At 31.1% G+C, this 11,867-nt stretch overlaps 2 protein-coding genes across 4 annotated transcripts; one reads left to right on the forward strand and one right to left on the reverse strand.

The window, feature by feature from the left end:
• LOC107946179 (uncharacterized) lies at nucleotides 1–2,568 on the forward strand. Of its 2 annotated transcripts, none has more exons than XM_016880416.2 (5): nucleotides 1–407; nucleotides 730–946; nucleotides 1,518–1,803; nucleotides 1,900–1,977; nucleotides 2,080–2,568. In XM_016880416.2, the coding sequence occupies exons 2-5, from the start codon at nucleotides 732–734 to the stop codon at nucleotides 2,128–2,130; spliced, it is 630 nt and encodes a 209-aa protein (XP_016735905.1). In that variant the 5' UTR covers nucleotides 1–407; nucleotides 730–731; the 3' UTR covers nucleotides 2,131–2,568. The 2 variants fall into 2 exon arrangements, with proteins under 2 accessions (XP_016735905.1, XP_016735896.1); XM_016880407.2 differs by having other exon boundaries at nucleotides 1–271.
• A 2,675-nt stretch (nucleotides 2,569–5,243) lies between these two features.
• On the reverse strand, nucleotides 5,244–10,658 carry LOC107946167 (uncharacterized). Of its 2 annotated transcripts, XM_016880398.2 has the most exons (13): nucleotides 10,120–10,658; nucleotides 9,891–9,953; nucleotides 9,698–9,784; nucleotides 8,667–8,765; nucleotides 8,162–8,257; nucleotides 8,007–8,072; nucleotides 7,819–7,909; nucleotides 7,491–7,558; nucleotides 7,333–7,398; nucleotides 6,407–6,457; nucleotides 6,168–6,232; nucleotides 5,691–5,774; nucleotides 5,462–5,531 (listed from the first exon to the last, which is right to left on the reverse strand). In XM_016880398.2, the coding sequence occupies exons 1-12, from the start codon at nucleotides 10,288–10,290 to the stop codon at nucleotides 5,717–5,719; spliced, it is 981 nt and encodes a 326-aa protein (XP_016735887.1). In that variant the 5' UTR covers nucleotides 10,291–10,658; the 3' UTR covers nucleotides 5,462–5,531; nucleotides 5,691–5,716. The 2 variants fall into 2 exon arrangements, with proteins under 2 accessions (XP_016735878.1, XP_016735887.1); XM_016880389.2 differs by lacking the exon at nucleotides 5,691–5,774 and having other exon boundaries at nucleotides 5,244–5,531.
• Between the last annotated feature and the right edge of the window lie 1,209 nt (nucleotides 10,659–11,867).

An 11,867-nucleotide genomic window follows, 5' to 3' on the forward strand; every position in this document is an offset into this window, starting at 1 on the left:
GGAACTAATGCCACTTATTACCTCGCCTACTTGGTTTGGTTAACTAACCCACCCAATGATCCATATATACAACGCCACCATATCTTCTCTTCTCCCCTGTTTTTGCTTCATCTCCTTTCCCAGAATCTATTACAGGAACCAAAAGAAGACATCAGAGAAAGGTTAAAGAGAAACAGAAACACAGAATTTGCACTAATAATTTGGGCGAACAATACAATACAAAACAAAACCTATTTTTTGTTCTTCTCTGGGATGATACCATTTCTTCACTGTAAGAAATCTCCTTCTTTTGCTTTATCTTGTTTCTTTTTTTTTTGTTCTTACTTGGTAATTGGTTTCTTTTTTTTGTTGGGAGTTTCTGGGTTTTTTTTAGGAAAGATTATAGCGTATCTGTTTAGCTTTTCAAGGTCAGGCAACCAATTTCTCTCGAACTTCATTTTTTCCCTTTAATATGGCATTTCTTTTCCTACTCTAACAAACAGAAGACACCCAGACTTTATTTTCATCATCTCTTTGATTTTCACAGCATAAACCACCCAAATTGGTTTTCCGGGGGATTTCTTTTTTGAAAAATCAGTTTTTATTATTCTTATTTTCTTCAACCGAAATTGGATTTTGGGTCTTTCTTTTAAAAAAAAGAAAAAAATTATTGCTCTTCAGCTTTGATTTTATTGGATGTAAGAAAATTGAAACTTTTTTTTTAATTTGTTCTTATTGGTTTAATGACAGAGATGGAGAAAGAAGAGAGGAGCCAAAGAACATGCAAAACAATAGAGCCGGAGTTGTTTTTACAGTGGGGGAATAGAAAGAGGCTAAGATGTGTGAGAGTTAAAGACCCTCAAAAAATCTCTCATAAATCCAATGCTATAATTCGTAGAAGAATCACTTCTCGGCTTTTAGATAAAGAATCCTCTCCTTTTTCTCAATTCAATCCTCGTCTCACTAGGTATGAACATCAATTCTTTCTTGGAATTTAAAAAAAAAATCATGTTTTATTTTTCTTGGCTCCTTTTGTTCGTTTGGAAAAAAAAAAAGAGTTTTTCTTTGTTTTCAAGCTTTTTCTCTTCTATTTGGGGCTTTTTTTTTTAATTTTACCCATTTTCTTTGATTTCTGAGAAGCTCTTAGGTTGGGAGGGGGAGGGAGGGGAAAGAGATTGAATTTTGGTTTTTTTCCCCCTTCCGCAAAATTAGCTGGGCCTGGCCATGGATTCTTTTTCCGGGTAAAAGAGAAAAGGCATATTTATTTATTCTTTCTCAGAAGCCATCTACCAGTGATTAAAGATTTTCCGAGAAAATGACTCAATAAGGTTGTGGGCCTCGTTGTCCCCTGTTTGGTTGATCGGATAGGGGAAGTTCCTACTTGTCTGCTTTATACCATTTTAGTTCTCTGACTGCAATTTTTGGTCTCTTAGCAACCAAACATGGTGTTAAGAAATTTCCCATGTAAAACTTTTATAATTGAAATAAGCAAACTGGTATAATGGTGAAATTAACTCTTTTTGTGTGTTTGATTGTAGGAATTCAGAAGCATCTATACTGCGATCGGATCACCGGAAAGCGGCTTCACCAGAGAAGGAAGACAGGTACTACACAACAAGAGGGTCAGCAGTGGGATTGGTGGATGAGAATGGGAAGATTGCAGTGGATAGCAATAATGGAGAGGATAACAAAGGGGTAGTGTGGCCAAAGCTGTATATCACATTGTCAAGCAAAGAAAAAGAGGAGGATTTTATGGCAATGAAAGGGTGTAAACCCCTTCAGAGGCCTAAAAAGAGAGCCAAGATTATCCGAAGGAGCTTACTTGTAAGTAAACATTGTTGTATGTGAAGCATATATGTAGGCTCCATATATATAATTTTTGGTGTAAATTTGACATGTATTGGTTGGTTGTGGTGGCAGCTGGTGAGCCCTGGGGCATGGTTGACTGATATGTGCCAAGAAAGATATGAAGTTAGGGAAAAGAAGAGTTCTAAGAAGGTAACATATGATTTGGTTTGTCTTATTTTACATTTCCTACAATGCAATAATTTTTGATGTTATTATTCATGTTTCTGATGTGGGGTTTTGGCAATGATCCAGAGACCAAGAGGATTGAAGGCCATGGGAAATATGAAAAGTGATTCTGATTGAAGATACATCAATGGCAGCAGCAGGGCCTTTTTCTTTTCTGATATTTTTTGGGGGAATATTTTTGGAGTTGATGATAATGGGTTGGAGAAAAATTAGAGAAGTTAAAACATGGGTCTGCTTGCTGGGGTTTGTTAGGTGTATAGATGTTTGATATTTTTCATATATATACAAATGAGAATAATTATTGTTTTTGGATAAATATTAGTAATTTTGGCAACTATGATCCCATGAGATTATGTTTTTTCCTTCATATTAAGCATTTTGATGGCTGGAATCACCCATATGACAGAAGAAGGTAGCATTTGTCAGGAATGGTCTGTATGGATTACAAAATCTCAAAAGTACATACTTCCCCATGTCCATCTTCTTGTACCTCAAAGTCGCATTTGCATAGAAATTTCTGCAATCTATCAAGAATAGTAAAGCAATTCAAGTTTTTATTTGTTTCGATGGTATAGATTTTTGTTTAAGAAAGTTTTTTTTTATTCTTCAATTTTTTAATTTCTGAATATTGGAAAATGTTTAAAAAAGAATATTCTATCTACAGTAATGGAGAACATTTAACAAATCTATTTGTGGAATTAAAAAAATTTAATTCACTATAACTGTTGAAGTATTTATATTTTCGGTTATTTTTAAACAACTGTTAAAATAAATCTGTTAGGCTACTTTGACCAATGAAAAATTGTAATGTGGCTTATTTTGGGCAATGAAAAAATTGTCACGTGATAATTAAATTTATTTAAAATAAAAAATTATGATATTAAATACTAAATATTTAAATATTAAAAAAATTATTGACTTTAATTGGCCAATGATGAACTGTTGGCCAACGTTAACTTGTCATGTGGCACTATTAGAATACGTCATGTCTTTTTATTTATTTTTAATATTATATATTATATTGATCAAAAATATAAAAAAATTATATATTACATATAAAAATATTTAATTTTATTTTTTTATAAAATTATAAAATTTATAGTTATAAGTTAAAAAGTCAAAATAATATATAAAATTTGAAAATTGTTATAAAAATTTAAAAAGCATTTAAATTTCAAGTAATTGCAAAAAAGAAACCTTGAAATTTAAATACTTTTTAGAATTTTATAAAAAAATATTTTAAACTTTTAAAATATATATTTACAATTTTTTCACAATTTTTGTAATAATATTATTAATTTCAACTAATTTCTTATGGTGTTTTTTTATATATTCTTTTTCTAGATTATATATATATTCTGTTTTCTTATATATTTATTTCCATTTTTTTTATAATTTTTAATGTATACATACATTTAATAAAAGAAAGTATTATTTTTTACATAAAACTGACATATGTCTCTTCGTGTGGCTATCAAAAAAATTTTTTTTAGAAAGAATGAACTCAAGGATAACTTTAGATACCAAATTGAGAAGTGATTAATATTTTAAATACCAAATTGGGACAAAAAAAAAAAAAGAGTACCAAAGCGAAAAAATTAGATATAGTTTAAGAGTGAAATAAGGAATTAAGCCAAAAAAGAAATACACTATCCCTAAAAACAAAAACCTGTTTTTATTCTAAATGGAAAGATACATGAGAAATTATTACTAAATAAGATTTTGGATAAAACTAATAATGTACTAATCTAATCAAATGAATTCAAAAAATCAAATAAAGTAAACATTATTGTTACAGAAATTAATGCTTCAACTTTATATTGAATTTTTTATTTGAATGAATTTTGAAACTAAATTTTGATTTTTGATTAAATTTTATTATTCAATTTTAACTTTAGTTAAATATAAATTAAAATATTTATTTGAACAATTTAGAACAATTAACTAATGAACATAATATTAAATATTTATAAAAACTGCTATTAATAAAAAACAATAAAGTATTCTTTTTTTATATATTTTTTAAAATTTTTGTTAAATAAAAATTCGAAGTTAATATATAATTTTATAAAGTAAGTTAATGTATAATTTTTTCATTTAATTTTGTTTTCAAATCATTATAATCAAAATTTAATTTAAAAAGTGCCAAATTAATTAAAATTCAAAGTAAAATGAGTAACATCAATCAAAATAAATTTACAACTAATTTAATATTTGCTTTTACATAAATTCAAAATACCCTTCTTCAAAGAGGAAACCGAGAATGGAATGTGGGTCATCAAATTAACATCATACCCACTTTCTCCCTCATCTGTCTCCCTACCTCTCTCCCTTGCTCTGCTTCCTGAAACCTTTCTTTACCTCCTTGAGGAAATTTCTTGTGTTATGCTGCTATAATCTTGGCTATAGCACCCGTCCATGAAATCCTCCTCGGAGAAGCTCAAGCTCATCCTTGTAGTCGCCTCGGACACGTCATTCCGAACAACAGATAATACAGTGGGGAGTTCTTCCCTGTCCCCAGCATAGAAGTGCACTGTTGGGGCAAAAGTTTGTCTGGATGGAGTCATAGAGGGAAGGAATGTTGGAGTTTGGAAAAGTCAACAAAAAAATTTCTTTCATTATTTTAACGGAAATGATTAGTTTGAACAATTAATTTATCTAAAGTGATTAAATTAAAAAAGAAAAATTTAAGTAACCAAAATAATACATACTGTATTTTAGAGTGACATTGAATGTAATTTATCCTAATTTTAAGGGCTTATTTAGATTTAATAAAGGAATAAAGGCTTATTTTTAATAAAAAAAAAGGTGACAGTTTAAGGACATATTTCTTTACCAATCCAAGTTTTAAGGACTTAATTGGATGTAACAAAAATATAAGGACTTCAATAAAATAACAATGTTCAAGGACTTATCTACTATATTAGCCTAAACCCCCCTTCTTTTTAACTTTTTTAAGATTATGTATTTTTTTTTTAAGTAAATTTCAAAATTTACAACCAACCAAACACCAAGTATATCCGTATGGTCTGGAAACAACCAAGAGGTTCAAACTTTTGCAGAAGAAAAAGTAAAACTAGGCTGCATCAGGATTTCAGATTAGATTACTTCAAGAATTTTTCCCAAAAGTGTTGGTGAATAAGATATTTTGCCAGTCACCTTCATATTTCTCTGACAGCCAAACCATTGTATCATGTTTTCAAGTTATATTCCACCTCCAATAGTTCATGTTTTTATCCAACTCCACTTTGTTAGTGGAAAGAAGAAAATATTATACCCTGGCAAAGTATATATACATAAATCACAATCCAGTTTCACGTCCCTTAGTTTCAACTTTCAAATGGCATCATAGACTGTAATAGTAATAACTTGAAATGAAAGTTTCCGAGGTATAAGATGCAGAAAGCTGAATTATCCCAGCTGCTTGTCTTCTGTAATTGTATTTTTATTGGATGAATTCTGGAAATATATGTTGGTCCATATTCTGGAGAAGTTTGAAGAAACTGTAACCCAATATCCTGCAAAACGAAGTCAATAAGCATGAGGAGGATCTTCACTATCGGATACCATTTCCAGTATACAGTTTATAATATATGGTAATTTATAATGCTGAAGCTGAGCAATGACAATCATAAGTCTAGATGAAATAGAGATTTAAGAAATTAGATAACTCTCACCACTTGGGTCACTTTTAGCAGTGTGATCAGTTGACTTGAGATCGAGCAGCTTGGAGCATATCAACTATGAGGGTTTTGACATCCCTAATACCATACATAAAAAAAAAAAAACTGACTAACAATAAAACATGCATGTAACACAGTCACACCCACAACTTGTTCATGCAAGCTATTGTTCTTTACTTGAAGTCTTAGCCAGTCGACAAAGAACCCAGATTAAAATACAATATCGGTATTCTTATTTAAAAAGCTTGGGTAAAGGACAACAATATGCCATTCCCTCCCCATTTGTTTCAGTGGCTTTCGCCAGGATGGTTCAAATTTAGTTCTCATTGAGAAAGAAGATTAAGATGAGAATCCCAGAGCAAATGCCTTGAATAAAATGTAAAAACAATATCTACTAAACAACAGATGACAAGTAAGATATCAAGGAAAGTTTCTTCAGACCAAAAAGTATTTAATATAAAGATATCTCACTTTCTATCTTCTGCACGTCTAGGAAAAGGAACTCGAAGCTTGAAAGTATTCCCTTGATAACCAGCCTGCAGGGAAAAAGATTCATAGAGCAAGAAATTGAATACAGTAAGAACTGATTCACAACTCACAAGGCATAGTGATTGGAAATCTCTATCAGTTGACTTCAAAGTAATGGAGAACGTTACTTTCTGTTAGCCAATAACATAGATTTAATATGAAGGGTTAAAAGTTATTAAAACCTTGACATTGAATCCAAGACTATCCAAATCCAGCATGTAAGCATTGTCTACCTGGAGAAAGACACAGATCAGGCAGGAAAAGGAATAGCTCAATAACCAGATATGTTAAATTCCCTATCAATAAAAGGTCTTCAATGAGAAATTTTCAAAGAGTATATCATCACATTGAATAATTGTTAGAGATGATTGGGAAGAAATGGATCAGCAATTCAATTCAGATTTGATTCAGATAATAATTAGGTCTATTTAGTTTGGTCTTTGGTTAAGTTAAAAAGTAATATTCAAATCGAACATAAATCTATGTTTTCATATTTTATAATATAAAATAAATAAATATTTTTAAAATTAGGAACAACGCTTAAAAATTCTATAGAACAAAGTAAATATTTTAAAGTTCGAAAATTTTTAAAAATGATGAACGGATCCAAACTGGTGGAATTCAGTTTGTGTTGGTTCAATTACAGGGACTTCATTTTGGACTTCAGAAAACCAAAATATACATTGACCTCATTTTCTTTCCTTCCAAAACCAAACCGTCATTGGCCTCCAAAAGAATTACGAGGCACCATATCATTTTTTCATCCACAACTAAATTGAACCATCTGAAAATATAAACTTAGATGAAATCTGAGTCGTAACATTGGATCTTCTAGGATGAAGAATCAATTTTCTGTCTTTTCAAGATTATTAGAATCCTACCGCACTTGGGTTGAAGAAATATTCAGCATCTTTAGCCAAATTATTCAGAATAAGTTATTAATTTCTCTTACTCTGATTTTAGGGGGCCTAGGATTAGCTATTGATGCATGTCCGATGATTTTCCAACTTAACCAGCAAGAGCTAGCTGACTTGCCTCTTCAATACAATATGGATAAAATCTTCCACTTAATATAAGATACTGTCCAAAACGTAATATTCTTAATTACCGGGATTGACGTTGCGAATTGTACAATGACTTTTGTGTCTTCAGCATGATCCTTATTCATGTGAGACTGAAACAAAATGCTGGATTAATAAGACAAAAATGGATGTTTTCATGAAAAAATGAAATGTTGTACAAGAGAAAATGAACAGCAAAAAATACCGCAACAGGCTTAGAGAACTGAGCTATTGGATCAACTTTCGAGTCCTGGTACTCCTCTCTGCTGAACTCTAAGCATATAAAAAAAAAATACAAAATGACATTAAGGAAAAATAAAATATAAAAAATGATTGTTAGGACAAAGGAATAATAAAACCACAAACAAGTCAATAAGAGTTGCTGAAAACAATAAATGGACGGGTAAAAGGCAGCAGAAAAAGAACCAGTAGTGCCTTGTCTTAAATGGCAGGCAGCATTAATATTCTTCAAAATTATCATTAGAATAGAAGGAATGTAAGATGTAATACAGAAAAGTAATCAGAGCACAAACCTCCTGATCCCAACAAAGCTGTCGCAACACCTGATAAATATCTCACAACCTTTGGTTCAATGCGCATAAATTGGAAGTCAGCGAAGTCCACCTTCAGAATAGGAACATATGCTCAGTTCTCTATCTAAGCAGATTAGTGACAACATTCATCTAAAGGGACATAGCATGCAGGGGGATGAGAAACATACCCAGAATGCATTTGGGTGTTTAGCCAAATAAGCAGTTCGAATGGCTGCTTGATCTTTTTCAGATACCTGTATAATTGATCAATACATCATCTCAAATACTTCAGACCACCAAACAATTAGGATGCCCAGCAGGAGACTGGAAATTACAAACTTACAGCAATAGCATCACCATGCAGAGTGATTACTAAATCAGTCCTGTCTTCAGGATCTCTAGCGACAAGCAACGAGCATTTGAAATTAGCCAACAAGTCCTGCGAAGTAATTTTTGTAAGAATTATTAGGTGAAAGGGACAAAACTTGTCTACCAGTTCACAAGGACAATAGGATTAACAAGGGAGAAGTTTCCAAATGGTAGAATGAAAGCAGGTTGGTGACTAGAACATAAGCAACTAATGCTAATAACAAGAGAAAAGAGCTTTCCTGGTTCTCAGCAATGGCTTTGTTCAAAATTGGCAACATGACAATACCAAATTATAATCCTGACAATTAACATGATTCAATAAATGCTTCCATCACTATGCATGATACTAATCCAAACATTACCCAATATCCTTTTGATGTTTCAATTCCCCTTCTCTTAATTCTTCTGAGCTAGGGCATCTAGTGAATAGATTACATATCGAGCACTCACTAAGTAAAATTCAAAATCTAGGAAAGAACCTTTGTATGAACTGCCAGTCTGCTAACTGCTAATATCGGAGATCCATTGGCATCACACGCAAAGTCAACCATCGACGCTGATGGATAGCCCTCATGCTTCTGCAAGCAGAAAAGAAGTAAAAATGAGTAGGATAACAAGAAAAATGTCCAATGAATAGGGCAAGAAGAAAATTTCCTAACGAGCAGGCCAACAAATAGAAAAAATGTTTTAAGTGATGAATGTCATAAACAATTATAAAAACCAAAAGAAGACCTGGAAAGCAAATAATAATCCTAATTCTTACTGAATAAGGAGCTCAAAAAAGAAAAAGAAAAAATCCTAATATGAGTTGTTAAGGCACATATAAGTCATCAGTTTAATTCCATTCAAACAACTGCACGAGAAGTGCCAAAGGACCCAAGACTTTGCAAGATCTTGTTTCCGTTACAGGTTCTATATAGAAAATAGTAATTGTATGAGCAACACCATGGCCTAAGATACCATAACTGCAACTAGGAAGGATCAAAAAGCAGAAACTTTGCAAGATTCAGTAACAGCTTGTGCAAGTTTAGGTTATAGGAGTCTTCTGCAGCTAGTTGATTAAGTTTTTATTCATTATGAATAAATCTAATGATTACAAGATTCATTTATCATGATTAGAATTGTCTGCTAGCTGATGAGATTATGATCTGCATAGCAAGAATCCTTCAAACTTCTTCATTCCAAATCATCACCATGGAAATGGTAAGCGAACCGAAGTAATTTTAAAAGTCCATAAAGGATTAAAAAGTACCTTTTCACTCCTAAAACTTCAGTAACAAATTTCAAGTAGCTCAGTTCTCTCAACAAGATATATAGATAAAAGTGAAAAGCAATAGCCATCCACAAACTTTCACTTTGTTCATTAAACCTAATCAAGAATCACTCTTGTAATTTAGACAACCTTCGTTATAAAGTCTAAACAAGTATCACAGGTGTCTTTATATCATTCTTCATGCTCAATTAACCCAAATTATAAATGATCAAATCAATTAGTAATATGATCACAAACCTGTGAAAAAGTTGAAAGCATACCGCGCGTGCTTTGATCAAGAACAGTACGGATTTCCTCCACCGGAGAAAGCCTAGCAGCCTTCTCCTGAAAATGGATCAACCACATTTCAGTAAGTTCCAATCCCAATTTGATTACAGTATATATAGACAAAACAAAGAGGGAAACATTACATATGTAAAATTAAACAAACCTGGTGAGCTTGAATTAACTGAAATATATTGGTTTCTTTATTAACATCCTCAGGAGAGACAGCCTAGTAAAACAAACAGAAAACCCATTAATTTTCCTAAACAAAAAAAGAATATTTTCCAATCAATTTACTCCCTTTCAGATAAAAATCAATAAAAAAGAAAAAAGAAAACCCAAATTTCCTTTTTTAAAGATATAGAAAGAAACAGAAAACTGAGTGTGTAAATTACCTGAGAAGAAGAAGGTTGAGTTGCAGAGGCCATGATAGAGAGAGGTCTGGGAGGAGGAATTGAAAAGAAACGAGAGTGGCAAAAATGAAACATGGGAGAAGATGGAGGGGTTTTATAGACATTTAAGCGTGAAACTAAGGAGAGAGTAAAAGTTGTTGGTAGAGTCCTCATCCTTTCCACCCAACCTGCTACACCTTCTAGATTGCTACAACCAAACTAAACTAATTATTTTATCTATTTTTTTTATGATTTTCTTTTTTGAGGTCAAACGCTATTTGAAAAAGATGTTGGGAATTTAAAATGAATTAGACAGGAGGGTTTTTTGGGGGGCCAAAAGAAATAGATACGAGGTTGAAGACGAAGGCCACTAAAAAACCATGAAAGGGGCTTACCAGCCTAAAGATATAATATCCGGTCTAAATTTCAGAGGACGAAATATATTTGAAACTTGGGAATTTGGGATTCAGTTACGGGGAAATGGCCGGGCGGGTTCGGATTTGGATCGGGCATATATACATAAGCATTCATTCATGTTACAATGAATAGTGCATCTTTCCTTTTTTTCCTTTTTTAAAGATAATTTATTTAATATTTAATACTTGAAAGAAGAAAAAATTTCGTTTTTATTTAATATTTAAAAGTTGAAATCCAACAAAAACGTGGAGGGAAAAGAATTAATATTTAAAGCCTGGAAAATTTTTGTGAAAAATTTAAAAATTACGTGAAAACAAAAGAAAATTAAATATTAGTTGTAAATATTTTAATATTTAAAAGTTAAAAAAAGTGAAACAAAATATTAGTTTTAATTAAAAGTTGAATAAAAATTAATATTTAAAAGTTGAATGATGTTTAAAAAAAAGTCCTTTTTTTTCTAAAAAGAAGTCCTTTTTAGCATTTGATAAAATATATTTTTAATGTAAAAATGTGTATTAAAAATTATGTGAAAACAAAAAGATTAAAAATTATTTTCAAATAATTTAATATTTAAAAGTTGAAAAAAGGTTAATCGAAATATTATATTAATTTTAATTAAAGTTGAATTAAAAAATATTTATTTAATATTTAATAGTTGAAAACAGAAAAAAAAAAGAAATTGGTTTAGTTTCAACAACTTTTATTCAATATTTAAAAGTTGCAATCCAACAAAAAAAGTGGTGAGAAAATTAATATTTAAAACTTGGAAAAAATTGTCATTTTTTTTAATGGAGAAGAAGAACTTGAAACACTTGAAATGGTAATTGAAGTGCCCATTTCTGCAGAAATTTCAAGAAATTTTGTTAGGTTCAACAGAAAAATGATGAGTCACCTCTCTTCTTTTGTAGACTCTCATAATTGAGTCATTTAGTAAATAAGGGACCAAGTGATACGAGCCCGTTTCAGATGTAATGACGAGTTGTAATGGATTCCCGATCGAAATTAGGTAGTGTCGACTTTAAACAATTTCAGGTCTTTGCGTTTTAAAGTTGTATAACTAAAGAAGCAAAGGTGTTTTAAAGTAGTGTCGAACTCCTCTTGATTCGCAGGCAAGCTCACATCACCAAGAGATTACTTTGCACAATGATTTGCTTACTCAACTTAGAAAGTAAGGATTTGACATTTGTTTTGAACAAAAAGGGAGATGCATGAATCAAGAATCAAAGAATTGCATGTTAATGATAATTTAATAAGTTTTAATGCATTTTCTTAAAAAATTATTTTTAGTGCTGATGTATATCCTAATGATTTTCAACTTTTTTTCTTGATATCAA

Source organism: Gossypium hirsutum, chromosome D11 (genome assembly GCF_007990345.1).
Source record: "Gossypium hirsutum isolate 1008001.06 chromosome D11, Gossypium_hirsutum_v2.1, whole genome shotgun sequence".
NCBI lineage: Eukaryota > Viridiplantae > Streptophyta > Magnoliopsida > Malvales > Malvaceae > Gossypium > Gossypium hirsutum.

Bases quoted from the DNA above. Each gene is read 5' to 3' on its own strand.
- LOC107946167 (XM_016880389.2), bottom strand. From the start codon at position 10,290: ATGAGGACTCTACCAACAACTTTTACTCTCTCCTTAGTTTCACGCTTA. The intron at 7,910-8,006 runs GTATGTTTCTCA...CCTATTCTGAAG, and splicing joins AACACCCAAATGCATTCTGG to GTGGACTTCGCTGACTTCCA. The intron at 7,399-7,490 runs GTATTTTTTGCT...ATTTTGTTTCAG, and splicing joins AGTTCTCTAAGCCTGTTGCG to TCTCACATGAATAAGGATCA.
- LOC107946179 (XM_016880416.2), top strand. From the start codon at position 732: ATGGAGAAAGAAGAGAGGAGCCAAAGAACATGCAAAACAATAGAGCCG. The intron at 1,804-1,899 runs GTAAGTAAACAT...TTGTGGTGGCAG, and splicing joins TTATCCGAAGGAGCTTACTT to CTGGTGAGCCCTGGGGCATG. The intron at 1,978-2,079 runs GTAACATATGAT...GCAATGATCCAG, and splicing joins AAAAGAAGAGTTCTAAGAAG to AGACCAAGAGGATTGAAGGC.